The 27,445-nt window shown below is 48.9% G+C and overlaps 1 protein-coding gene and 3 long non-coding RNA genes across 31 annotated transcripts; 3 read left to right on the plus strand and 1 right to left on the minus strand.

The window, feature by feature from the left end:
• Positions 1 to 1,255: 1,255 nt before the first annotated feature.
• Positions 1,256 to 25,639, plus strand: trmt1 (tRNA methyltransferase 1). Of its 6 annotated transcripts, XM_052507618.1 has the most exons (17): positions 1,256 to 1,332; positions 5,422 to 5,808; positions 8,579 to 8,768; positions 10,691 to 10,878; positions 12,795 to 12,910; positions 13,031 to 13,143; positions 15,685 to 15,833; positions 15,951 to 16,034; positions 16,118 to 16,187; positions 16,298 to 16,432; positions 17,549 to 17,634; positions 17,753 to 17,861; positions 18,274 to 18,350; positions 22,785 to 22,908; positions 23,084 to 23,112; positions 23,926 to 24,043; positions 25,173 to 25,639. In XM_052507618.1, exons 1-17 carry the CDS (start codon positions 1,271 to 1,273, stop codon positions 25,239 to 25,241), a joined length of 2,106 nt encoding a protein of 701 aa, XP_052363578.1. In that variant the 5' UTR covers positions 1,256 to 1,270; the 3' UTR covers positions 25,242 to 25,639. The 6 variants fall into 6 exon arrangements, with proteins under 6 accessions (XP_052363578.1, XP_052363573.1, XP_052363574.1 ...); XM_052507613.1 differs by lacking the exons at positions 23,084 to 23,112; positions 23,926 to 24,043; positions 25,173 to 25,639 and adding an exon at positions 18,034 to 18,064 and having other exon boundaries at positions 22,785 to 22,840; XM_052507614.1 differs by lacking the exons at positions 18,274 to 18,350; positions 22,785 to 22,908; positions 23,084 to 23,112; positions 23,926 to 24,043; positions 25,173 to 25,639 and adding exons at positions 17,974 to 18,064; positions 19,684 to 19,772.
• Positions 3,171 to 3,911, minus strand: LOC127923630 (uncharacterized). Its single transcript, XR_008114876.1, has 3 exons — positions 3,736 to 3,911; positions 3,476 to 3,683; positions 3,171 to 3,353 (listed from the first exon to the last, which is right to left on the minus strand). It is a non-coding gene; the product is annotated as an uncharacterized LOC127923630 (long non-coding RNA).
• Positions 7,727 to 8,554, plus strand: LOC127923629 (uncharacterized). 3 transcript variants are annotated; one of them, XR_008114874.1, is made up of 4 exons: positions 7,727 to 7,962; positions 8,024 to 8,097; positions 8,234 to 8,307; positions 8,369 to 8,554. It is a non-coding gene; the product is annotated as an uncharacterized LOC127923629 (long non-coding RNA). The 3 variants fall into 3 exon arrangements; XR_008114873.1 differs by lacking the exon at positions 8,234 to 8,307; XR_008114875.1 differs by lacking the exon at positions 8,024 to 8,097.
• Positions 25,640 to 26,187: 548 nt separating the features above from the next.
• LOC127923624 (uncharacterized) lies at positions 26,188 to 27,290 on the plus strand. 21 transcript variants are annotated; one of them, XR_008114847.1, is made up of 5 exons: positions 26,188 to 26,226; positions 26,525 to 26,617; positions 26,649 to 26,710; positions 26,742 to 26,896; positions 27,142 to 27,290. It is a non-coding gene; the product is annotated as an uncharacterized LOC127923624 (long non-coding RNA). The 21 variants fall into 21 exon arrangements; XR_008114856.1 differs by having other exon boundaries at positions 26,525 to 26,586; XR_008114848.1 differs by lacking the exon at positions 26,188 to 26,226 and adding an exon at positions 26,232 to 26,250.
• Positions 27,291 to 27,445: the final 155 nt, after the last annotated feature.

Raw genomic sequence — 27,445 nt, forward strand, 5'->3', positions numbered from 1 at the left:
AAAATGAGGCATCTCATCGCCAACATTTTATTGCTTCTTGCCTCCTTATCCCATCATATGCGCCTCATGTGACTGCAATGGAAACATAATAAAACAACAACATGAAAACACTACTCTGATCTACAGTATCACATTTAGGCCTGTTAAATTAAGGCTTTTCATGCAACTTAAAAAATATATATTCTTCGCATATTCAAGGCATGGAAAGTAGTCAAACCGCCAGATGAATGACCGCTCTGTCCTTTGTCTTTCTATTACAAAAGACATGTTCATTACAATACACCTTAGCAAAATGTTTTGCAATGAAACACGAAAAACTAAATAATCTCTCCCTGTTTCAGTCCATTTGGTGCAGAATGAATATGACCCATTTATGAGATTTCTCTCATAGAATTAGGAATTCGTAACTCTATATAGAGCTGCACAGTGGAGGTGTCATAATACCCATAAAACCTAGTGGTCAAACAGGGAAAAGGTTCCAATCATTTTTCCACCATAAATGTTTCCCCCATAGGGGATTTTAGAAACACAAATAAGGTCTGTGTTTCATGTAGGCTTACCCTGGCGTGACGTTTTGATAACCATGTAAATCTGTCGGACAAGGTGACTTTTATCAATATAGTAGTCTCTGATACAAAAATGCTTATTAGCATCAAAGTAGACATACAAGACTACAAATCCCTGCAAGCTCCTGCACGTCATCTCTAGCTGACACCTTTGCTAACAGGTCATGTGTCAATTTAAAACTTGCACAAGACAGTTCACAGAATTGTCCATTTAAAGACATGTTGCCAATTTATTAATTACTACATTTAGCTAACATTATATAGGTGAATCCAAAGATTGTTACCTTTGCCTCGATTCGGCAGTCTCGTCCAGATATGGCATTTGTAGTTCTTTATTAGCAAGCAATTAGCAGTTCATTTTTGGGGGGTAAATACAGGTGAAAATATTGATAAAAGTCACCTTGTCCTCGAGAGATTTCCATAGTTATCAAAACATCATGCCAGGGTAAGCCTACACGAAACACAGCCCTTATTTTAAGTGTTTCTAAAAATAAAAACAATTGGAAAAATAACTGGTGGAACCATTTCCCTGTTTGACCGCTAGGTTTTATGGGTATTATGACTCATACTGTGGTACTCTATATGCATTTTCTTCTCTCATTTGAAATGTGGGGGCAAGAAATGTGAATTGTTTTGCTCTCAAGAAAAGGGCGCCATTGAAAGCAGTGATTACTGGGGTAGCAGTAAATGTCAAAGTTGACTAAATGAAGGGGAAGATCCCCGGGGTGTTTGTGATGCTCGTGTTTGGTGCGACGCAGACGGGGGTGTGAGTAGTGAAACAGAAGTGTCATTGTCTGTTCTTTTGAGTTTTGATGTTGAGTCTTTGCCTGACAAAGTGATGTGAGGTTATATAAGTTGTGCTGTACAAGCTTTGGTTCCGAATACATTACGTTGTTACTGGTGTCAAGCTGATGGGCATGTGGCAGCAGTGTGTAGGAGGGAGGTTCCTAGGTGTGAGAAGTGTCCAGAAGGGCATGAGACAAAGGAATGTAGGGATGCCCATGGGGCTGGGGATCAGAATTATTATTTTTTAAATTATTTTTTATTTCACCTTTATTTAACCAGGTAAGCTAGTTGAGAACAAGTTCTCATTTACAACTGCGACCTGGCCAAGATAAAGCAAAGCAGTGCGACAAAAACAACAACACAGAGTTACATATAAACAAATGTACAGTCAATAACACAATAGAAAAGTCTATATACAGTGTGTGCAAATGTAGAAGATTAGGGAGGTAAGGCAATAAATAGACCATGGAGGCTAAATAATTACAATTAGCATTAACACTGGAGTGATAGATGTGCAGATGATGATGTGCAAGTAGAGATACTGGGGTGCAAAAGAGAAAAAAGCTAAATACCAATATGGGGATGAGGTAGTTGGGTGTGCTATTTACAGATTGGCTGTGCACAGGTACAGTGATCGGTAAGCAGCTCTGACAGCTGATGCTTAAAGTCAGAGAGGGAGATGTGAGTCTCCAGCTTCAGTGATTTTTGCAATTCGTTCCATTTATTGGCAGCGGAGAACTGGAAGGAAAGGCGGCCAAACACAGGATATGTTGACAGAGTCGGAGCAGGTCTTTTTGCTGATGCCATGGCACATTTTTTTTTATGACATTATTTTTTGTGTGTCAATTTCGCACAGAGTTACACATGGAATAAACAAACATACAGTCAATAATACAATAGAAAAAGTCTATATACAGTGTGTGCAAATGACGTAGGATAAGTGAGGGAAGGCAATGAATAGGTCATAGCGGCTAAATAATTACAATATAGCAGTTAAACACTGGAGTGATACATGTGCAGAAGATGAATGTGCAAGTAGAGATACTGGGGTGCAAAGGAGCAAAATAAATAACAGTTTGGGAATTAGGCAGTTGGTTGGGCTATTTACAGATGAGCTATGTGCAGTGATCTGTGAGCTGCTCTGACAGCTGGTGAGGGAGATATGAATTTACAGCTTCAGTGATTTTTGTAGTTTGTTCCAGTCATTGGCAGCAGAGAACTGGAAAGAAAGGCGACTGAAGGAGGAATTGGCTTTGGGGGTGACCAGTGAAATATACCTGCTGGAGCACGTGCTCTGGGTGGGTGCTGTTATGGTGACTTGTGAGCTGAGATTTTATTGTATTTTTTTATTTGACCTTTATTTAACTAGGCAAGTCAGTTAAGAACAAATTCTTATTTTCAATGACAGTCGGGTTAACAGCCTTGTTCAGGGGCAGAATGACAGATTTGTACCTTGTCAGCTTGGGGATTTGAACTTGCAACCTTTCGGTTACGAGCCCAACGCTGCTCCAACCACTCTGCCGCGGGGCTTTACCTAGCAAAGACTTATAGATGACCTGGAACCAGTGGGTTTGGCGACGAATGTGAAGCGAGGACCAGCCAACGAGAGCATACAGGTCGCAGTGGTGGGTAGTATATGGGGCTTTGGTGACAAAACGGATGGACTGTGATAGACTGCATCCAATTTGCTGAGTAGAGTGTTGGAGGCTATTTTGTAAATGACATCACCGAAGTCAAGGATTGGTAGGATAGTCAGTTTTACGAGGGTATGTTTGGCTGCATGAGTGAAGGATGCTTTGTTTCTTTGTGATCCTGAGAGGAGTGGTGTGAGTAGTAGATCTGTACCTGTACAGAGGGAGGGATCCTGAGAGGAGTGGTGTGAGTAGTAGATCTGTACCTGTACAGAGGGAGGGATCCTGAGAGGAGTGGTGTGAGTAGTAGATCTGTACCTGTACAGAGGGAGGGATCCTGAGAGGAGTGGTGTGAGTAGTAGATCTGTACCTGTACAGAGGGAGGGATCCTGAGAGGAGTGGTGTGTACCTGTACAGTGGAGGGATCTGTAGATCTGTACCTGTACAGATGGAGGGATCCTGAGAGGAGTGGTGTGAGTAGTAGATCTGTACCTGTACAGATGGAGGGATCCTGAGAGGAGTGGTGTGAGTAGTAGATCTGTACCTGTACAGATGGAGGGATCCTGAGAGGAGTGGTGTGAGTAGTAGATCTGTACCTGTACAGATGGAGGGATCCTGAGAGGAGTGGTGTGAGTAGTAGATCTGTACCTGTACAGATGGAGGGATCCTGAGAGGAGTGGTGTGAGTAGTAGATCTGTACCTGTACAGAGGGAGGGATCCTGAGAGGAGGGGTGTGAGTAGTAGATCTGTACCTGTACAGATGGAGGGATCCTGAGAGGAGTGGTGTGAGTAGTAGATCTGTACCTGTACAGATGGATAGGCCAACAAGTGTTATATGTTTCAGTGAGACTGGATTTATAGCATTTATAGTAATGGTTATCAACTGTACTGCAGGGATGGAATGTAAGTCACAGCAAATGTAGGTTGTGGTGGCAGCTGCAGAGAGGTATTTGGGTGTGCGAGACGTGACATCAGAAGGGTTACAGGGTGTGTTGTGGTGGTGTCCCATCCTTTCAGGTTGTTGGCCTGAGGTAGGACTAAATACATTTACATAGTGGAGTAGGGTGGTGATATTTAAAAATTATTTTCATTTTTTAGTGAGTGTAGTGTTGCATGGTAGGGTATTTGTATATAGATTGTTTTCAAGCAAAGGAGAAGCGAGTTGTAATACAGTCTAGTAGGTGGCGGTAATGCAGCATGTATTAGATACTAACCGCCCTTAAACCTCAGCGAAGAAGAAGAATTCGAAACGCCTTTTTGACCTCTTTCTGTTTGGTTCTGCGGGTTTCTGTAGTTGTGGTCCATGCATATCTGCGTCCATGTGTTAACTTGAGTTTTGTAACAAATAGCTAGTGAGTTATTACCGTTGTCATACAGTAAATATCCATAATCATCAAATACAGCTACATTTTAAGTTGTCAACTTGGGAAAGTGCGCCGCAGATAAGGTAATCGTTTTTATCTTACTTGATAGCTAAATACCGGTAGCTAGCTAGTTAGCGCTTCGATTCATTTCAATGCAGTCAGTTAGCTAGCATTGTGAACTTAGCCGGTGTCAGCATGTAAAAGTTGCAAGTGTTTTATCATAACTTTTATGGTGTGAATGTTCATGTTAGTTAGATTGCTGGTGTATTTTTTTCTCTCTGACAAAACAAGCTCTGACTACATTGAAGGGGGTGCGCCCTGGTTTATGTAGCTAGCGTGCTACCTTAGCAAGCTGCTCTGACTTCAGCTCAGGCATCAGTAACGTTAGATCATCTTTGCTTCAAACCATATGGTTTAGCTAACAGTCTTTGTGTTGTCAGTTAATGCTCTGGTCTAAACTGTGGAGGAAGAGCCCCAAGTCGAACCAATATCTGTTTTTCCATCAGTACTGTGTAACCTGGGGCGGCAGGGTAGCCTAGTGGTTTAGTGCATTGGACTCGTAACCAAAAGGTTGCAAGTTCAGATCCCCGAGCTGACAAGGTACACATCTGTCGTTCTGCCCCTGTTCCTAGGCCCTCATTGAAAATAAGACTTTGTTCTTAACTGACGTGCCTAGTTAAATAAAGGTCAAATTTAAAAAAAAATAAAAAACCTAGCCCAATATGTACTCTAACTTGACTCCTTAAAGAGACCTATGTTATTTTCAGAGGTATAATTTACTGTCTCTGACAGCCATATATACTCCATCTAAACGTGAATCGATTATCAAATGCAATATGGTTCTAGAAACATAAAACCCATGACTTTCATAAGACATCAAAATAATTAAACAAATGACACTTACTGTACACCGCAAGCGATGCGCGTTAATTTTCAGACCGAGCATCTGGTCTCTTAACAAAACTCCCCCGGACAGTAGACGCCTTCGTCTGATGTAATGGCACTGATAGTCATGATCAATGTCTGTGTGTGACAACTGTGACCGTTATAACACATTGTTGTCATTTCTTCCAGGACTGAGAAGTGCCCTATGCTGATCATCACTGCTCGGCTACTCCCCCTCTTAACTGTACCCTTCACCCACCAGAGGATTCAAAGGACAGTTGGCAGTGTTGCCTACAGGGGACTGAGAACCATGGAGCCCCTCAGGGCCCCTCAGGATCCACATGTTAACACCACCCTGTCCGGGGTAGACACCAAGCCTCAGCCCCCTACTTCTGGAGCCCCAATGGAGGGCTTGAACCCAAGTCCAGCTGCCGCAACACCTGACCAGGAGATGCCCCCGACAACGGGGTTGTTGCCAGGGGAGACAGTTGTCAGGGAGGGCAAGGCAGCCATATTGTTTCCCAGTGCCAACGAGGTGTTTTACAACCCTGTGCAGGAGTTCAACAGAGATCTGACGTGAGTTTGACTGATGGGGCTTATTCACTAGGAAGTAAACGAAACAGAGGGACCTACCTGAACTTGTCCAATAGAAACTCTCACACAGTTTGCTTTGGTGTGCACTTACGAATGAATACACCCCTAATGGTCTTTTATCCCTTAGCTGGCCCAACATTCAGCTCAAGGCTGCATTGTCAACATATACCTTGTCCCTGGATATATTATGGGATATATGCATACATTGCAATTTGGATATTTTCCTATGGGTCTGTTAGCCTTCAGTTGAAGAAACTGCATTCAATATGGCTTATGTAGAGCTGAATCTGCGAAGAAAGTATAGCTATAGTCAGAGCCATGTATTTACACTGAATAAAAATATAACTGCAACATGCAACAATTTCAAAGAGTTTACTGAGTTACAGTTCATACAAGGAAATCAGTCAATTGAAGTAAATTAATTAGACCCTAATCTATGGCCCTAATCTATAGATTTCACATGACTGGGAATACAAATATACATCTTTTGGTCACAGATACTTTAAAAAAGGTAGGGTTGTGGATCAGAAACCCAGTCAGTATCTGGTGTGACCACCATTTGCCTCATGCAGTGCGACACATCTCCTTCGCATAGAGTAGATCAGGCTGTTGATTGTGGCCTGTGGAATGTTGTCCCACTTCTCTTCAATGCCTGTGCGAAGTTTCTGGATATTGGTGGGAACTGGAACACGTTGTCGTATACATCGATCCAGAGCATCCCAAACATGCTCAAAGGCTGACATGTCTGGTGAGTATGCAGGCCATGGAAGAACTGGGACATTTTCAGCTTCCAGGAATCGTGCACAGATTCTTGTGACATGGGGCCGTGCGTTATCATGCTGAAACATGAGGTGATGACGGCAGATAAATGGCACGACAAATTGCCTCAGGATCTCATCACGGTATCTCTGTGCATCCAAATTGCCAACAATAAAATGCAATTGTGTTCGATGTTTGTACCTTATGCCAGCCCATACCATCTTCCCACTGCCACCATGGGACACTGTTCAAAACGTTGACATCAGCAAACCGCAAGCCCACACGACACCATACACGTTGTCTGCCATCTGCCCGGTACAGTTGAAACTGGGATTCATCCATGAAGAGCACACCTCTCCAGTGTGCCAGTGGCCATTGAAGGTGATCATTTGCCCACTGAAGTCAGTTACGATGCTGAACTGCAGTCAGGTCAAGACCCTGGTGAGGATGAAAAGCACTCAGATCAGCTTCCCTGAAATGGTTTCTGACAGTTGGTGCAGAAATTCTTCAGGTGTGCAAACTAATTTTCATCAGCTGACATGGTGGCTGGTCTCAGACGACCCCTCAGGTGAAGAAGCTGGGTGTGGAGGTCCTGGGCTGGCCACACGTGGTCTGCGGTTGTGAGGCCGGTTGGATGTACTGCCAAGGTCTCTAAAATGACGTTGTGCGTATGGAACATTTTTGGGATCTTTTATTTCAGCTCATGAAACATTACATTTACATTACATTTAAGTCATTTAGCAGACGCTCTTATCCAGAGCGACTTACAAATTGGTGCATTCACCTTATGACATCCAGTGGAACAGTCACTTTACAAACATGGAACACTTTACATGTAGAGTTTATGATTTTGTTCAGTATAGATAAAATAAATTAGTGGCGCAGCGGTCTAAGGCACTGCGTCACAATGCTAGTAGGCGCCACTACAGACCTGGGTTCGATCCTGGGCTGTATCACAACCAGCTGTGATCGGGAGTCCCATATAGCGGTGCACTATTGGCCCAGCATCGTCTGGGTTAGAGGAGGGTTTGACCGGGGGGCTTTACATGTAGGCCGTCATTAATTTAGAATTTGTTCTTTATTGACTTGCCTAGTTAAATGAAGGTACAATAAATATGGCTCAGGTTATGGTAGCTAGCTGGTTGTTCATCACAGGTACAGGCTATGGTAGCTAGCTGGTTGTTCATCACAGGTACAGGCTATGGTAGCTAGCTGGTTGTTCATCACAGGTACAGGCTATGGTAGCTAGCTGGTTGTTCATCACAGGTACAGGCTATGGTAGCTAGCTGGTTGTTCATCACAGGTACAGGCTATGGTAGCTAGCTGGTTGTTCATCACAGGTACAGGCTATGGTAGCTAGCTGGTTGTTCATCACAGGTACAGGTTATGGTAGCTAGCTGGTTGTTCATCACAGGTACAGGCTGGTTGTTCATCACAGGTACAGGCTATGGTAGCTAGCTGGTTGTTCATCACAGGTACAGGCTATGGTAGCTAGCTGGTTGTTCATCACAGGTACAGGCTATGGTAGCTAGCTGGTTGTTTGTACAGGCTATGGTAGCATCTGGTTGTTCATCACAGGTACAGGCTATGGTAGCTAGCTGGTTGTTCATCACAGGTACAGGCTATGGTGGCTGGTTGTTCATCACAGGTACAGGCTATGGTAGCTAGCTGGTTGTTCATCACAGGTACAGGCTATGGTAGCTAGCTGGTTGTTCATCACAGGTACAGGTTATGGTAGCTAGCTGGTTGTTCAACACAGGTACAGGCTGGTTGTTCATCACAGGTACAGGCTATGGTAGCTAGCTGGTTGTTCATCACAGGTACAGGCTATGGTAGCTAGCTGGTTGTTCATCACAGGTACAGGCTATGGTAGCTAGCTGGTTGTTCATCACAGGTACAGGCTATGGTAGCTAGCTGGTTGTTCATCACAGGTACAGGCTATGGTAGCTAGCTGTTTCATCTCATGTCTCCGTCTTGCCCCCCTTCTCTCCAGGTGTGCGGTGGTTACAGAGTTTGCCCGGGAGCAGATGGCCCGGAGGGGGGTGAAGGTGGTAGTGCCAGGGGAGAAGGAGAGGGTGGTGGTCAATCTAGCTGACGAGAAGAAAGAGGAGACAGAGATGCAGACAGGGGAGGAAGGAGGAGAGGAGCCAGTCGTAACTGCTTCAGTGGGGGAGCGCTGTAAGGTATGAAAAAGCGTGTGTGTGCATCCATGTTCCAACCCTACCGTTCTCCTCTCTCCACAATGGTCTGCCAGTGTGTTTGTGTTCTAACCCTACCGTTCTCCTCTCTCCACAATGGTCTGCCAGTGTGTTTGTGTTCTGCCCCCACAACCGTTCTCCTCTCTCCACAATGGTCTGCCAGTGTGTTTGTGATCTACCCCTACCGTTCTCCTCTCTCCACAATGGTCTGCCAGTGTGTTTGTGATCTAACCCTACCGTTCTCCTCTCTCCACAATGGTCTGCCAGTGTGTTTGTGTTCTAACCCTACCATTCTCCTCTCTCCACAATGGTCTGCCAGTGTGTTTGTGTTCTAACCCTACCGTTCTCCTCTCTCCACAATGGTCTGCCAGTGTGTTTGTGTTCTAACCCTACCATTCTCCTCTCTCCACAATGGTCTGCCAGTGTGTTTGTGATCTAACCCTACCGTTCTCCTCTCTCCACAATGGTCTGCCAGTGTGTTTGTGATCTAACCCTACCGTTCTCCTCTCTCCACAATGGTCTGCCAGTGTGTTTGTGATCTAACCCTACCATTCTCCTCTCTCCACAATGGTCTGCCAGTGTGTTTGTATTCTAACCCTACCGTTCTCCTCTCTCCACAATGGTCTGCCAATGGTCTGCCATTGTGTTCCACAATGGTATTCTAACCCTACCATTCTCCTCTCTCCACAATGGTCTGCCAGTGTGTTTGTGATCTAACCCTGGTTCTCCTCTCGCCACAATGGTCTGCCAGTGTGTTTGTGATGTAACCCTACCGTTCTCCTCCCTCCACAATGGTCTGCCAGTGTGTTGGTATTCTAACCCTACCGTTCTCCTCTCTCCACAATGGTCTGCCAGTGTGTTTGTGATCTAACCCTACCGTTCTCCTCTCTCCACAATGGTCTGCCAGTGTGTTTGTGATCTAACCCTACCGCTATGGTAGCTAGCTGGTTCTCCACAGGTATTCTCCTCTCTCCACAATGGTCTCTGTGATCTAACCCTGGTCCACAATGGTCTGCCAGTGTGTTTGGCTAGCGTCTGTTCCCTCGCTCAATGGTCTGAGTGGTTGTTCTCCTGGTCTCTCCACAATGGTCTGCCAGTGTGTGTTTGCCCTCCACAATGGTCTGCCAGGTGTGTTTGGTAGGCTAACCCTACCAGGTTTCTCCTCTCCATGTATCTCATTCTTCTCTTATTTTCCTCTTTATTTCCACAATGGTCTGCCATGGTCAGACAGTTTGTGAGTCTAACCCTACCATTTATCTCCTCTCTTAACAATGGTCCCTGTGTCTAATCCCAGTCTGTGTCTTGTGATGTTAAGGAGGTCTCGTTCCTCCACATGGTCTCCCCTGTTCCTCCTTCATGTTAACCCTCCATTCTCGCTCCTCATGGTTGCCTGTGTGTTCCTCCTCCACAAGCATGTTAACCCAATTCTCCTCCTCAATGTTAATCCCTCCATGTCCTCCATTGTTAACCCTCCTTCTCCTCTCTCCACAATGGTCTGCCAGTGTGTTTGTGATCTAACCCTACCATTCTCCTCTCTCCACAATGGTCTGCCAGTGTGTTGGTATTCTAACCCTACCATTCTCCCTCTCCACAATGGTCTGCCAGTGTGTTTGTGATCTAACCCTACCGCATGTTAATCCCCCCTGTCTCTTCTCCTCCATGTTAATCCCTCCCTGTCTCGTTCTCCTCTCTCCACAATGGTCTGCCAGTGTGTTTGTGATCTAACCCTACCGTTCTCCTCTCTCCACAATGGTCTGCCAGTGTGTTTGTGTTGGTATTCTAACCCTACCGTTCTCTTCTCTCAACAATGGTCTGCCAGTGTGTTGGTGATCTAACCCTACCGTTCTCCTCTCTCAACAATGGTCTGCCAGTGTGTTTATGATCTAACCCTACCGTTCTCCATCCAGAATGGTCTGCGTGTGTTGGAGGGTCTGGCAGCGTCTGGCCTACGCTCTGTGAGGTTTGCTCTGGAGGTGCCTGGTCTACGTAGCGTCACAGCTAACGACTTCTCAGCCAAGGCTGCTGCCCTCATCGCCCGCAATGCCCAGCACAACGGAGTCACACACCTACTGCAGGCCAGCCAGAGAGATGCCAGGTTGGTCTCGCTCTCTCCTTCATGTATCTCATTCTTTTCTTCTCTTATTTTCCTCTTTATTTGTTTATCTATGGTCACTGACACACTCAGACAGTCTTCTCGAAGTCAAACTATCCCTCTCATTTATCTTTTCTCCCTATTATTAATAATCCCTGTGTTAATCCCTGTCTCGTTCCTCCTCCATCATGTTAATCCCTCCCTGTCTCGTTCCTCCTCCAGCATGTTAATCCCCCTGTCTCGTTCCTCCTCCAGCATGTTAACCCCCCCCGTCTCGTTCCTCCTCCAGCATGTTAATCCCTCCCTGTCTCGTTCCTCCTCCAGCATGTTAATCCCCCCTGTCTCGTTCCTCCTCCAGCATGTTAACCCCCCTCCCGTCTCGTTTCCTCCTCCAGCATGTTAATCCCTCCCTGTCTCGTTCCTCCTCCATCATGTTAATCCCTCCCTGTCTCGTTCCTCCTCCAGCATGTTAATCCCTCCCTGTCTCGTTCCTCCTCCATCATGTTAATCCCTCCCTGTCTCGTTCCTCCTCCAGCATGTTAATCCCCCCGTCTCGTGCCTCCTCCAGCATGTTAATCCCCCCTGTCTCGTTCCTCCTCCAGCATGTTAATCCCTCCGTCTCGTTCCTCCTCCAGCATGTTAATCCCCCTCCCTGTCTCGTTCCTCCTCCATGTTAATCCCTCCCTGTCTCGTTCCTCCATGTTAATCCCTCCCTGTCTCGTTCCTCCATGTTAATCCCTCCCTGTCTCGTTCCTCCATGTTAATCCCTCCCTGTCTCGTTCCTCCATGTTAATCCCTCCCTGTCCGTTCCTCCATGTTAATCCCTCCCTGTCCCGTTCCTCCATGTTAATCCCTCCCTGTCTCGTTCCTCCATGTTAATCCCTCCCTGTCTCGTTCCTCCATGTTAATCCCTCCCTGTCTCGTTCCTCCATGTTAATCCCTCCCTGTCCCGTTCCTCCATGTTAATCCCTCCCTGTCTCGTTCCTCCATGTTAATCCCTCCCTGTCTCGTTCCTCCATGTTAATCCCTCCCTGTCTCGTTCCTCCATGTTAATCCCTCCCTGTCCCGTTCCTCCATGTTAATCCCTCCCTGTCTCGTTCCTCCATGTTAATCCCTCCCTGTCTCGTTCCTCCATGTTAATCCCTCCCTGTCTCGTTCCTCCATGTTAATCCCTCCCTGTCTCGTTCCTCCATGTTAATCCCTCCCTGTCTCGTTCCTCCATGTTAATCCCTCCCTGTCCGTTCCTCCATGTTAATCCCTCCCTGTCTCGTTCCTCCATGTTAATCCCTCCCTGTCCCGTTCCTCCATGTTAATCCCTCCCTGTCTCGTTCCTCCATGTTAATCCCTCCCTGTCTCGTTCCTCCTCCATGTTAATCCCTCCCTGTCTCGTTCCTCCATCATGTTAATCCCTCCCTGTCTCGTTCCTCCTCTAGCATGTTAAACCCTCCCTGTCTCGTTCCTCCATGTTAATCCCTCCCTGTCTCGTTCCTCCAGCATGTTAAACCCTCCCTGTCTCGTTCCTCCATGTTAATCCCTCCCTGTCTCGTTCCTCCATGTTAATCCCTCCCTGTCTCGTTCCTCCTCCATGTTAATCCCTCCCTGTCTCGTTCCTCCTCCATGTTAATCCCTCCCTGTCTCGTTCCTCCATGTTAATCCCTCCCTGTCTCGTTCCTCCATGTTAATCCCTCCCTGTCTCGTTCCTCCATGTTAATCCCTCCCTGTCTCGTTCCTCCATGTTAATCCCTCCCTGTCTCGTTCCTCCATGTTAATCCCTCCCTGTCTCGTTCCTCCATGTTAATCCCTCCCTGTCTCGTTCCTCCTCCAGCATGTTAATCCCCCCCCTGTCTCGTTCCTCCATGTTAATCCCTCTCCGTCTTGTTCTTCCAGCATGTTAATCCCTCCCTGTCTTGTTCCTCCAGCATGCTGATGTATGAGATGCGGGGGAAGAAGGACCGCTATGATGTCATAGACCTGGACCCCTACGGAAGCCCCGCCCCCTTCCTGGATGCCGCCGTCCAGGCTGTCGGTGAAGGAGGTCCGTAGATGTCCGTCAGTTATTCTCTCTGCTTAACTTAACATGTTTATGTGTCAGCAACAGATACACTGAGTGCCTTTTCCAGTGTGGTTTTACTAAAAACGTCTCTCTCTCCCCCAGGTCTGTTGTGTGTGACATGTACTGACATGGCTGTGATGGCTGGTAACAGTGGGGAGACCTGCTACAGCAAATACGGCTCTGTCTCCATCAAAGCCAAGTACTGTCATGAGATGGTGAGGAACGCTTGGCTAAACTGTATTCCAGCAGCGTGTATTTTCAACTAAAACTGGATGCAAGTGACCTTCATCTCTCCTGAGCCCGTACGGGAGTTGTAGCGATGAGACAAGATAGTAATTACTAACAATTGGATACCACGAAATTGGGGAGAAAAGGGGGTAAAATAAAAAACTGGATGCAAGAAAAACCTTGTTGGAATAATATGTGTAGTAGAAGGAACATTTATGGAAGTTGTGTGAATACATTTTGAATAGAAGTTTGAGAGTTTAGTCCCTGCTGTGTAGCTTGTCTCATAACTCTCCTTCTCCACCTTCCCTCTCTCCCTCGCCACCCCCCTCTTCTCCCTCCTCGCCACCCCCCTCTTCTCCCTCCTCGCCACCCCCCTCTTCTCCCTCCTCGCCACCCCCCTCTTTTCCCTCCTTGCCACCCCCATCTTTTCCCTCCTCGCTTCACCCCCATCGCCACCTCCCTCTTTTCCCTCCTCGCCACCTCCCTCTTTCCCTCCTCGCCACCCCCTCTTCTCCCTCCTCGCCACCCCCTCTTCTCCCTCCTCGCCACCCCCTCTTCTCCCTCCTCGCCACCCCCTCTTCTCCCTCCTCGCCACCCCCTCTTTTCCCTCCTCGCCACCCCCCTCCCTCCTCGCCACCCCCATCTTTTCCTCCTCGCCACCCCCATCTTCTCTTTTCCCTCCTCGCCACCTCCATCTTCTCCCTCCTCGCCACCCCCTCTTCTCCCTCCTCGCCACCCCCTCTTCTCCCTCCTCGCCATCTCCCTCTTCTCCCTCCTCGCCTCTCCCTCTTCTCCCTCCTCGCCTTCCTCCCTCTTCTCCCTCCTCGCCACCTCCCTCTTCTCCCTCCTCGCCACCTCCCTCTTCTCCTCCTCGCCACCCCCTCTTCTCCCTCCTCGCCACCTCCCTCTTCTCCCTCCTCGCCACCCCCATCTTCTCCCTCCTCGCCACCCCCATCTTCTTCTCCCTCCTCGCCACCCCCTCTCTTCTCCCTCCTCGCCACCCCCTCTTCTCCCTCCTCGCCACCCCCTCTTCTCCCTCCTCGCCACCTCCCTCTTCTCCCTCCTCGCCATCTCCCTCTTCTCTCTCCTCTTCTCTTCTCCTCCTCGCCACCCCCTCTTTCTCCCTCACCCTCGCCTCCTCCCATCTTTTCCCTCCTCGCCACCCCCATCTTTTCCCTCCTCGCCACCCCCATCTTTCCCTCCTCGCCACCCCCATCTTTCTCCCTCCTCGCCACCCCCATCTTCTCCCTCCTCGCCACCCCCTCTTCTCCCTCCTCGCCACCCCCTCTTCTCCCTCCTCGCCACCCCCTCTTTTCCCTCCTCGCCACCCCCATCTTCTCCCCACCCCCTCCCTCCTCGCCACCCTCTCTTCTCCCTCCTCGCCACCCCCTCTTCTTCCTCCTCGCCACCCCCATCTTCTCCCTCCTCGCCACCCCCATCTTCTCCCTCCTCGCCACCCCCTCTTCTCCCCTCCTCGCCACCCCCTCTTCTCCCTCCTCGCCACCCCCTCTTCTCCCACCCCCTCGCTCGCCACCCCCTCTCGCCACCCCTTCTCCCTCCTCGCCACCTCCCTCTTCTCCCTCCTCGCCACCCCCTCTTCTCCCTCCTCGCCACCCCCTCTTCTCCCTCCTCGCCACCTCCCTCTTCTCCCTCCTCGCCACCCCCTCTTCTCCCTCCTCGCCACCCCCATCTTTCTCCCTCCTCGCCACCTCCCTCTTCTCCCCCCATCTTTTCCCTCCTCGCCACCCCCATCTTCTCCTCCTCGCCACCCCCTCTTCTCCCTCCTCGCCACCCCCTCTTCTCCCTCCTCGCCACCCCCTCTTCTCCCTCCTCGCCACCCCCCTCTTCTCCCTCCTCGCCACCCCCCTCTTCTCCCTCCTCGCCACCCCCCTCTTCTCCCTCCTCGCCACCCCCATCTTCTCCCTCCTCGCCCCCCCCATCTTCTCCCTCCTCGCCACCCCCATCTTCTCCCTCCTCGCCACCCCCATCTTCTCCCTCCTCGCCACCCCCCTCTTCTCCCTCCTCGCCACCCCCCTCTTCTCCCTCCTCCCCTCTTCTCCTCCTCGCCACCCCCCTCTTCTCCCTCCTCGCCACCCCCTCTTCTCCCTCCTCGCCACCCCCCTCTTCTCCCTCCTCGCCACCCCCCTCTTCTCCCTCCTCGCCACCCCCCTCTTCTCCCTCCTCGCCACCCCCTCTTCTCCCTCCTCGCCACCTCCCTCCTCGCCACCCCCCTCTTCTCCCTCCTCGCCACCCCCATCTTTTCCCTCCTCGCCACCCCCATCTTCTTTTCCCTCCTCGCCACCCCATCTTTTCCCTCCTCGCCACCCCCATCTTTTCCCTCCTCGCCACCCCCATCTTTTCCCTCCTCGCCACCCCCATCTTTTCCCTCCTCGCCACCCCCATCTTGTCCCTCCTCGCCACCCCCATCTTGTCCCTCCTCGCCACCCCCATCTTTTCCCTCCTCGCCACCCCCCTTTTCTCCCTCCTCACCTTCTCCTCGCCCCCCCCTCTTCTCCCTCCTCCCCCAGGCTCTGCGTATCATCCTACACAGTCTGGACCAGAGAGCTGGTGTGTACCAACGGTACATCCACCCCCTGCTCTGTGTCAGTGTGGACTTCTACATACGAGTGTTTGTCAGGGTACACACTGGACAGGCCATGGTCAAAAACTCAGCAAGGTATGAACACACACACACCGTAACACAACACTTTATCTAGACATGAAGTCTTCATAACGGACTGTAAAGTTGTTATTCTGAAGATATGATGACATTACACCTGATGTCGTGTTTCAGTAAACAAGCGTTGGTGTATAACTGTGTTGGCTGTGGCTCCTTCCACTTACAACGACTGGGCAAGAGGACGACTCAGGGAAACCAGTAAGACACTATTTCTCTATATGGGTTATTCCTGTCGAGTTGGGCAACTTGTGTGTGTTAATGTTTCTCTCTGTGTGTTTCAGTATAAAGTACTCTGCAGCCACTGGACCGCCGGTCGGAGCAGAGTGTGAACACTGTGGACACAGACACCAGGTGAGGACACACACACACACACACACACACACACACTCTCAAACACACTTTGTCTCTTACTTTCTCACGCATTCTCTCTGACACCGTCTCTCCCTCCTCCTCCTCTGTAGCTGGGTGGTCCTATCTGGGGTGAGGCCCTCCATGACGTGAGCTTCGTTCAGAAGGTTCTATCTGCCGTGTCTGGGAACCCGTCCCGCTTTGGAACCGCCCGTCGCATAGAGGGCATGCTCAGCATGGTCACAGAGGTGAGAGGTTAGGGGTCATAGAGGGCATGCTCAGCATGGTCACAGAGGTGAGAGGTTAGGGGTCATAGAGGGCATGCTCAGCATGGTCACAGAGGTGAGAGGTTAGGGGTCATAGAGTGCATGGTCACAGAGGTGAGAGGTTAGGGGTCATAGAGAGCATGGTCACAGAGGTGGGAGGTTAGGGGTCATAGAGGGCATGCTCAGCATGGTCACAGAGGTGAGAGGTTAGGGGTCATAGAGGGCATGCTCAGCATGGTCACAGAGGTGAGAGGTTAGGGGTCATAGAGGGCATGCTCAGCATGGTCACAGAGGTGAGAGGTTAGGGGTCATAGAGGGCATGCTCAGCATGGTCACAGAGGTGAGAGGTTAGGGGTCATAGAGGGCATGGCATGGTCACAGAGGTGAGAGGTTAGGGTCATAGAGGGCATGGCAGAGGTGAGAGGTTAGGGGTCAGGGCATGGTCACAGAGGTGAGAGGTTAGGGGTCATAGAGTGCATGGTCACAGAGGTGAGAGGTTAGGGGTCATAGAGAGCATGGTCACAGAGGTGAGAGGTTAGGGGTCATAGAGGGCATGCTCAGCATGGTCACAGAGGTGAGAGGTTAGGGGTCATAGAGGGCATGGTCACAGAGGTGAGAGGTTAGGGGTCATAGGTCTACAAGAAGCAGTCTGTAATACACCTTATATTACATGGAATAAGACATGGGGGACCTTTTCTCAACTGCATGCTGCTCTCCTCCTCAAAACCCATTGGAGGAGAAGGTCAGAGGTGAGGGACTTCTCTTTCTCCTCCAATGGGTTTTGAGAAGGAGGCGAGGAGAGCGGAGGTGAGGAGTATGCAGTTGAGATTCTTCCATTGATGCTGATCCAAGGTTAGGTTGGTGTTCTCACCCTTAATGGTAGGATTGGGAGAAAGGGTCAGCTGATCTGAGGTTAGGTTGGTGTTCTCACCCTTAATGGTAGGATTGGGAGAAAGGGTCAGCTGATCTGAGGTTAGGTTGGGGTTCTCACTCTTAATGGTAGGATTGGGTAAGAAGAGAAATGGCAAGCTGATCTGAGGTCTGCCTAAGATGAGCCAGGTGTAATGTCCAAAATTTAACTGTTGTCTGTGTGTCCAGGAGCTGGAGGATGTACCTCTATACTACACAGTGGACAACCTGAGCAGCACTATACACTGCAGCACTCCCCCTCTGCTCCAATTCAGGTCCTACTCTCCCTCTCATATAAGACTGTCCTGTCTGATTACATAAAATACAACTCTATCCTTGAACTCACTCACCCTCTCTCTCTCTCTCTCTCTCTCTCTCTCTCACTCTCTCCAGGTCGGCTCTGCTTCATGCAGGCCACAGGGTGTCCTTGTCTCATGCCTGTAAGAATGCTCTAAAGACGGATGCTCCTCCCAGGGTCCTCTGGGACGTCATGCGATGCTGGGTAAGACACAATGCACCATGGGAACCATTTCAATATGGGATGAAACTGAAAGTCCAAGTCCCAATCCGGGTGTAGATTTGACAGTATGTGGTGGTTATGTTGTATCCTGTAGGAAAAGTCCCAATCCGGGTGTAGATTTGACGGTATGTGGTGGTTATCTTGTATCCTGTAGGAAAAGTCCCAATCCGGGTGTAGATTTGACGGTATGTGGTGGTTATGTTGTATCCTGTAGGAAAAGTCCCAATCCGGGTGTAGATTTGACAGTATGTGGTGGTTATGTTGTATCCTGTAGGAAAAGTCCCAATCCGGGTGTAGATTTGACGGTATGTGGTGGTTATGTTGTATCCTGTAGGAAAAGTCCCAATCCGGGTGTAGATTTGACAGTATGTGGTGGTTATGTTGTATCCTGTAGGAAAAGTCCAATCCAGTGAAGAGAGACAGACTGTCAGAGAGCAGCCCTGCTCACCATATCCTCAATACTGAACCCATGTAAGTCTGGGACTGAACCAACTGCCTGGCAGATGAAGATGCCAGTACAGGTTAACATAGAGATGGTATAATGTAGTGATGAATAAGATTATGGATATTAGGAAAAGGTATGTCCTGTGTCCCCCCTTCTTGCTCTCTCCCCCTCCCCCATCTCTCTCCCCCATCTCTCCCATCTCTCTCTCTCCCCCATCTCTCTCCTCCCTCTCTCCCCCATCTCTCTCCTCCCTCTCCCCCCATCTCTCTCTCTCTCTCCCCATCTCTCCCATCTCTCTGTATCTCTCTAGGAAATCTCCCAATCCTCTGTAGATTTCCCCATCTCTCTCTCTCTCCCCATCTCTCCTCTCTCTCCCCATCTCTCTCTCTCTCCCCATCTCTCTGTCTGTCCCCCATCCTCCCCCATCTCTCTCCCCAGGATCTTCCCCATCTCTCTCTCACCATCCCCATCTCCTCCCTCCCCTGCGCTCACCTCTTCTCTCCCCATCTCTCTGCTCTCCCCCAAGTCCCATCTCCCCATCTGTAGATTTGATCTCTCCCTCTCTCTCCCCATGTCCTGGTTCCCCATCTTCTCTCTCTCCTAGGAATCTCCCCATCTCTATCTCTGTATCTTAGGAAAAGTCCTCTCTCTCCCCATCTCTCGCTCTCCTCCCAATCTCCCCTCCCCCATCTCTAGATTTCTCTCTCGGTCTCCCCCATCTCCCATCTCTCTTTTCCCTCCCCCATCTCTCTCCCCATCTTCTCCCTAATCTCTCTCTCCCCCATCTTCCTCTCTTTCTCCCCGGTCTCTGTTATCTTGTATCCCCATCTCTGTAGGAAAAGTCCCTCTCCCCCGGGTGTCTCCCCCATCTTGATCTCTCGGTATGTGGTGGTTATCTTCTCTCCCCATCCTGTAGGAAAAGTCCCAATCCTCCCCCATCTGTAGATTTGACTCCCCCAGTATGTGGTGGTTATGTTGTATCCTGTAGGAAAAGTCCCAATCTCGGGTGTAGATTTGACAGGCTGGTTATGATATTGTATCCTGTTCCCCAGGAACAGTCCCAATCCGGGTCAGACTTGACGGTATGTGGTGGTTATCTTGTATCCTGTAGGAAAAGTCCCAATCGGGTGTAGATTTGACAGTATGTGGTGGTTATCAAGCGTTTGTATCCTGTAGGAAAAGTCCCAATCCGGGTGTAGATTTGACGACTCGGTATGTGGTGGTTATCTTGTATCCCTGTAGGAAAAGTCCCTGTCCATCTTGGGCCTGTCTTCCCCATGTTTCTCTCTGTTCCCCCATCTCTGGTGGTTATCTTGTATCCTGTAGGAAAAGTCCCAATCCGGGTGTAGATTTGACCAGGTATGTGGTGGTTATCTTGTATCCTGTAGGAAAAGTCCCAATCCGGGTGTAGATTTGACGGTATGTGGTGGTTATCTTGTATCCTGTGGCTTCGTTCAGAAAAGTCCCAATCCGGGTGTAGATTTGACATGGTATGTGGTGGTTATCTTGTCATCCTGAGGGATCTCTGGTCCCAATCTGTTAGGGTCTAGAGGGCATGCTCAGCATGGTCCCAGAATGTGGTGGTTATCTTGTATCCCAGGAAAAGTCCCAAGGTTAGGGGTAGATTTGACATGGTATGTGGTGGTTATCTTGTATCCTGCATGGTCAAGTCCCAATCAGGGTGAGATGCATGGTGACTCTCTGTGGTGGTTATCTTGAGCATCTCAGCCCATCAGAGGTGAGAGCTTAGGGGTCATATCCTCCCCAAGGTAGGTTAGGGAACCCATGCTCTCTCTCTCCCCATCTGTGAGAGGATTAGGGGTCATACTGAACCCAGAGGTGAGAGGTTGCCAGTCTGGGGCATCTCCATGGTCCCAAGGTGAGAGGATGGTATAGATAAGATCCCAGGTTAATCATAGGATGGTATAAGGTGATGAATAAGATTATGGATATTAGGAAAGGTATGTCCTGTGTCCCCCTTCTTGCTCTCCCCCTCCCCCATCTCTCTCTCCCCATCTCTCCCCTCATCTCTCCTCTCTCTCCTCTCTCTCTCCTCTCCCCCCATCTCTCCCTCTCTCTCTCCCCATCTCTCTCTCTCTCTCTCCCCCATCTCTCGCTCTCTCTTGCTCTCTCTCTCCCCCATCTCTCTCCCCATCTCTCTCTCTCTCCCATCTCTCTCCATCTCTCCCCATCTCTCCCCATCTCTCGCTCTCTCTCTCCCCATCTCTCTCCCCATCAGAGGTGAGAGCTCTTCATCTCTCCCCTCTCTCATCTCTCTCATCTCCCCCATCTCTCTCGCTCTCTCTCCCCCATCTCTCTCATCTCTCTCTCCCCCATCTCTCGCTCATCTCTCTCCCCTCTCTCCCCATCTCTTGTAATACTCCTTATCTCCCCATAAGACTGGGGGCCTCTCTCTCTCTCCCCATCTCTCTCCTCTCTCTCTCCCCATCTCTCATCTCTGAGGGCTCTCTCTCTCTCCCCAATGGCTCTCTCTTTCTCCCATCTCTCGCTCTCTCTCTCTCCCCCCATCTCTCGCTCTCTCTCTCTCTCCCCATCTCTGAAGCTCTCTCTCTCCCCATCTCTCTAGGTTGGTGTTCCCCATCTCTCGTAGGATTCCCCATCTCAGCTGATCCATCTCTCGGTTCTCTCTCTCCCCATAGGATTCTCTCTCCCCCATCTCTCTCCCCTCTCTCTCTCTCCCCATCTCTCCCCCAGGTGTAATCCCCCATCTCTGTTCCCTCTCTCTCTCCCCATCTCTGCTCTCTCTCTCTCCCCCATCTCTCGGCTCTCTTCTCTCCCCATCTCTGCGCCCCTCTCTCCCCCATCTCTCGCTCTCTCCCCCATCTCTCTCTCTCCCCCATCTCTCTCCTCCTCTCTCTCTCCCCATCTCTCTCCCCTCTCTCTCCCCATCTCTCTCTCTCTCTCTCCCCCATCTCTCTCTCTCTCTCTCTCTCCCCATCTCTCGCTCTCTCTTCCCCATCTCGCTCTCTCTCTCCCCCATCTCTCGCCTCTCTCTCCCCCCATCTCTCTCTCCTCTCTCTCCCCATCTCTCCCCATCTCTCGCTCTCTCCCCATCTCTCTCTCTCCCCATCTCTCCCCCTGATCTCTCGCGCTCTCTCTCTCTCCCCCATCTCTCTCCCCATCTCTCTCTCAGTATCTGGTGGTTCCCCATCTCTCTCCCATCTCCATCTCTCCCCATCTCTCTCCCATCTCTCTTGTATCTCTGCTCCCCATCTCTCCCATCTCTCTCCTCTCATCTTCCCCACAGTATCCCCCATCTATCTCCCCCCTCTCAGCTCTCTCCCCATCTCTCGCTCCCCCATCTCTCTCTCCCCTCTCTCGCTCTCCCTAGGAAAAGCTCTCTCCCAATCTCGCTCTCTCTCTCTCTCTCCCCATCTCTCGCTCTCCCCATCTCTCTCCCCCATCTCTCTCTCATCTCCCCATCTCTCCCCTCTCTCTCTCTCCCCCATCTCTCTCTCTCTCTCTCTCTCCCCATCTCTCTCCCATCTCCCCATCTCTCTCTCTCTCCCCATCTCTCGCTCTCTCTCATCCCCCCCCATCTCTCTCTCTCTCCCCCATCTCTCTCCCCCATCATCTCTCTCTCTCTCTCTCTCCCCCATCTCTGTCCATCTCTCTCTCTCCCCATCTCTCGCTCTCTCTCTCTCCCCCATCTCTCGCTCTCTCTCTCCCCATCTCTCGCTCCTCTCTCCCCCATCTCTCTCCTCTCTCTCTCTCCCCCCTCTCTCTCTCTCTCTCCCCATCTCTCTCTCTCCCCCATCTCCCCTCTCTCTCTCCCCCATCTCTCCCCCATCTCTCGCTCTCTCTCTCTCCCCCATCTCTCGCTCTCCCTCTCCCCATCTCTCTCTCTCCCCATCTCTCGCTCTCTCTCTCCCCCATCTCTCGCTCTCTCCCCATCTCTCTCTCCCCCATCTCTCCCTCTCCCCATCTCTCTCTCTCCCCATCTCTCTCTCTCTCTCCCCCATCTCTCTCCTCTCTCTCTCCCCATCTCTCATCTCTCTCTCTCTCTCTCCCCATCTCTCGCTCTCTCTCTCTCTCCCCATCTCTCGCTCTCCCCCCATCTCTCGCTCTCTCTCTCTCTCCCCATCTCTCTCTCTCTCTCCCCCATCTCTCGCTCTCTCTCATCCCATCTCTCGCTCTCTCTCTCTCCCCCATCTCTCGCGCTCTCTCTCTCCCCCATCTCTCGCGCTCTGTTCTCTCCCCATCTCTGAGGGCTCTCTCTCTCCCCATCTCTCGCGCTCTCGCCCCTCTCCCCCATCTCTCTCTCTCTCTCTCCCCCATCTCTCGCTCTCTCTCTCCCCCATCTCTCGCGCTCTCTCTCCCCATCTCTCGCGCTCTCTCTCCCCCATCTCTGCGCTCTCTCTCTCCCCATCTCTCGCGCTCTCTCTCTCCCCATCTCTCTCCTCCTCTATCTCTCTCCCCATCTCTCTCTCTCTCTCTAGTCTACAGGCGTGTTTTGATGTGAGGGAGGATGCCAATCCCCAGTCTCGCCGTCGCTGGGGCCCAGGCCCGTGCCAATGCTCACTTATTAATACTAAGGTCCTTGACCCTAACCCTAAACCTCAGGCCAGGGGGCCAAGGCCCGCGCCAATGCTGGGTAGGATACACTTATTAATACTAACCCCGTCCTTGACCCCTAACCCTAAACCTCAGGCCAGCCGGGGGCCAAGGCTCGCGCCAATGCTGGGTAGGATACACCTATTAATACTAACCCCGTCCTTGACCCCTAACCTCAGGCCAGCTAGGGGCCAAGGCTCGCGCCAATGCTGGGTAGGATACACTTATTAATACTAACCCCGTCCTTGACCCCTAACCCTTAAACCTCAGGCCAGCTGGGCGCCAAGGCCTTGGCAACAGGTCACAAATCTTGCTGCAGTGATGGCACACTGTGGAATTTCACCCAGTAGATATGGGACTTTATCAAAATTGGGTTTGTTTTCGAATTCTGTGTAATCTGAGAGAAATATGTGTCTCTAATATGGTCATACATTTGGCAGGAGGTTAGGAAGTGCAGCTCAGTTTCCACCTCATTTTGTGGGCAGTGAGCACATAGCCTGTCTTCTCTTGAGAGCCATGTCTGCCTACGGCGGCCTTTCTCAACAGCAAGGCTATGCTCACTGAGTCTGTACATAGTCAAAGCTTTCCTTAATATTGGGTCAGTCACAGTGGTCAGATATTCTGCCACTGTGTACTCTCTGTTTAGGGCCAAATAGCATTCTAGTTTGCTCTGTTTTTTGTAAATTCTTTCCAATGTGTCAAGTAATTATCTTTTTGTTTTCTCATGATTTGGTTGGGTCTAATTGTGCTGCTGTCCTGGGGCTCTGTAGGGTGTGTTTGTGTTTGTGAACAGAGCCCCAGGACCAGCTTGCTTAGGGGACTCTTCTCCAGGTTCATCTCTCTGTAGGTCATGACTTTGTTATGGAAGGTTTGGGAATTGCTGTCTTTTAGGGTTTTGATCATTAGCGGGTACCGGCCTAATTCTGCTCTGCATGCTTCATTTGGTGTTTTACATTGTATACAGAGGATATCTTCACAGAATTCTGCATGCAGAGTCTCAATTTGGTGTCTCTCTCTCTCTCTCAGTGGTGGAGGTATCTCATCAGACCTGGAGGACAGGAGGAAACAGGGTCAAAACAAGAGGAAGAACCAGATCACAGACGCCACCCAGCTTAAGAGCTTCCCCTGCAAGAGGTTCAGGAAGGTATGGGAGCACATTTCCCCTCCCCACACCCTGTAACACTAGTGGGCATTGCATTACACAAGATTCAGAAAGTCTGAAAGTTGCAAGAGCTTCCCTTGCACAAGGTACAGGGAAACACCCCACAATAACCATATAGACATTGTATAATGTAAGGCTGCATTTACACAGGCAGCCCAATGCTGATCTTTTTACACTAATTGGTATTTTGACCAATCAGACCAGCTCTAAAAAAACTGATCTGATGTGAAAAGATCTGATTTGATTTCTCAAAAAAGGCTATTAGGAGAAAAACGATCAGAATTGGACTGCCTGTGTAGAGGCAGCCACGGGAATGTTTCACAGGAGCTTTCTCTTTGGTGAAATGTTCTGAAGGGTGTGAGCACACTCTGTTCTTTTCATAATCACACTGTCGGCATAGTAACCGTACACTACCAGAGAACAAGGTGTTCTATCTCCCCAGCAACAGACAGTGCCTCATTAATTATGAATCATCATAACACTTCAGCTATTATTACAGATACATTTTCCACACAATAATAAACCTAAACTGGCATTGTTAAATACTTATTGGCTTGAAGGGCATTCTAGAGCTTGCAATATTTCCCTACAACGCACGGTAGAATTTAAGGGCTTATACATATTTTGTTTGAGCTGCTTTTTAAAGTCTAATTGGAAAAAAGTATTGTTTTTAATATGATTTTCATAATAGCCAGCTAAGACTGATGGTTGGGTTAGCTAAACTAGAGAGTCTGTTAGCTACAGTAGTTGCCTTGGTAACCAAGCAATCTAGGTAATAATAATAATAATATATGCCATTTAGCAGACGCTTTTATCCAAAGCGACTTACAGTCATGTGTGCATACATTCTACGTATGGGTGGTCCCGGGGATCGAACCCACTACCCTGGCGTTACAAGCACCATGCTCTACCAACTGAGCTACAGAAGGACCACCAACTTGCTAGCTACATCAGTGGATGTTGAACACATTTCTAGTGGTAAATATGTTAAGTTCTAGCCTTGGTGTGAAAGGGATAATCAACACGGGGCTCTATGTATTCTGGGAAAGGAAGGTCAGTTTCACTCTGCTCGTGTCTAGTTGATCATCTTCTCTGTCGTTCATTATTTTAGGGTAAATGCACACACGGTGAAAAATGCTGTTACTCCCATGACCTGGAACAGACTGACCAGATGGAGTGATGGTGGAGCGAGTCTCCTCTCTTTTCTTCCCTCCCACTTGGTATCCTCATGTCCAGCTCAGCAGAATCTGTCCACTAAGGTATACTGGACACAATCATGACGAAGCAACCAGGTGAAACTCCAGGCCCCAGACATAACTAACTTTAAACTCGTTATGACTCGGGGGTGAAGTTTCCCCCTTGGTACCAATCTAGGATCAGCTTCCCCTCCCCCAATCCTCTACATTCCCATTAGTGGGGAGAATGCAAAACTGACCCAGTATCAGCATCTATGGGCAACTTCATTATGGGATGTCTAGTTGGCCCTGTATTGGAAATACTGGCTTCATACTGAAGTGAAGCATCAACTCTGTTTTATTTATGACTGTTGTGACAGTCTAATAAAAGTCTTTATGGCAAGTGTGAAGTCATTTGTTCTGGTGAAAAATAGCTTTTACTGATGGTTCATTTTTATAACAAGCTGTTGTGTAATTGTCAATGTGCTTTGACTTCCATTGTAGCACATGTACATATTATAGTCATGTGGAGGAATGGGTGAGTGAATACACACTGAGAAACAACCTGGGTTTAATATCAGCTGCACATTGATCTCTGATTCAACACACAAGCAGTTCAATTCTCATCTTTTACCACTAATTGGTCTTATGACCAATCAGATTGGATCTTTTGCCCGTGTAAATGCAGCCTAAACCTCATTTACGAAAGGCACATTCGAGAGGAATAAAAATAGCTTATTGCACAGAATATTCACTCTGCATGTAGAGAATGAACCAGTATGTGAATCAGAAAATATATATATTCACTCTGCATGTAGAGAATGAACCAGTATGTGAATCAGGAAATATATATATTCACTCTGCATGTAGAGAATGAACCAGTATGTGAATCAGGAAATATATATATTCACTCTGCATGTAGAGAATGAACCAGTATGTGAATCAGGAAATATATATAGTTACGGGAAATGGCTTTGAAATGCCAGAAAGGTTGTGCACTAAAATACTAGAAAGGTTGTGGTATTGGCACTAAAATACCAGAAAGGTTGTGGTATTCACTAAAATACCAGCATGTAGAGAATGAACCAGTATGTGAATACCAGAAATATATTATTCACTCTGAAAGGTTGTAGAGAATGAACCAGTATGTGAATACCAGAAAGGTTGTGGAAATATATATTGGCACTAAAATGCCAGAAAGGTGTGTGTATTGCACTAAAATAGTTTATTGATGTTAGAAACAAATACCAGATTTAGGTTGTGGTAATGGCACTAAAATACCAGAAAGGTTGTGGTATTGGCACTAAAATACCAGAAAGGTTGTGGTATTGGCACTAAAATACCAGAAAGGTTGTGGTATTGGCACTAAAATACCAGAAAGGTTGTGGTATTGGCACTAAAATGCCAGAAAGGTTGTGGTATTGGCACTAAAATACCAGAAAGGTTGTGGTATTGGCACTAAAATACCAGAAAGGTTGTGGTATTGGCACTAAAATGCCAGAAAGGTTGTGGTATTGGCACTAAAATACCAGAAAGGTTGTGGTATTGGCACTAAAATACCAGAAAGGTTGTGGTATTGGCACTAAAATACCAGAAAGGTTGTGGTATTGGCACTAAAATACCAGAAAGGTTGTGGTATTGGCACTAAAATACCAGAAAGGTTGTGGTATTGGCACTAAAATGCCAGAAAGGTTGTGGTATTGGCACTAAAATACCAGAAATGTTGTGGTATTGGCACTAAAATACCAGAAATGTGGTATTGGCACTAAAATACCAGAAAGGTTGTGGTATTGGCACTAAAATACCAGAAAGGTTGTGGTATTGGCACTAAAATACTAGAAAGGTTGTGGTATTGGCACTAAAATACCAGAAAGGTTGTGGTGTTGGCACTAAAATACCAGAAAGGTTGTGGTATTGGCACTAAAATACCAGAAAGGTTGTGGTATTGGCACTAAAATACCAGAAAGGTTGTGGTATTGGCACTAAAATACCAGAAAGGTTGTGGTATTGGCACTAAAATACCAGAAAGGTTGTGGTATTGGCACTAAAATACCAGAAAGGTTGTGGTATTGGCACTAAAATACCAGAAAGGTTGTGGTATTGGCACTAAAATACCAGAAAGGTTGTGGTATTGGCACTAAAATACCAGAAAGGTTGTGGTATTGGCACTAAAATACCAGAAAGGTTGTGGTATTGGCACTAAAATACC

This window comes from Oncorhynchus keta, unplaced genomic scaffold (genome assembly GCF_023373465.1).
Source record: "Oncorhynchus keta strain PuntledgeMale-10-30-2019 unplaced genomic scaffold, Oket_V2 Un_contig_30242_pilon_pilon, whole genome shotgun sequence".
In the NCBI taxonomy this organism is placed as follows: Eukaryota; Metazoa; Chordata; class Actinopteri; order Salmoniformes; family Salmonidae; genus Oncorhynchus; species Oncorhynchus keta.

Excerpts from the sequence above, each read along its gene's own strand:
- trmt1 (XM_052507618.1), top strand. The coding sequence starts at position 1,271 with ATGAAGGGGAAGATCCCCGGGGTGTTTGTGATGCTCGTGTTTGGTGCG. Across the intron at positions 16,035-16,117 it reads AGGACGACTCAGGGAAACCA|TATAAAGTACTCTGCAGCCA; the intron begins GTAAGACACTAT and ends TGTGTGTTTCAG. Across the intron at positions 17,862-18,273 it reads GGGACGTCATGCGATGCTGG|GAAAAGTCCAATCCAGTGAA; the intron begins GTAAGACACAAT and ends TGTATCCTGTAG.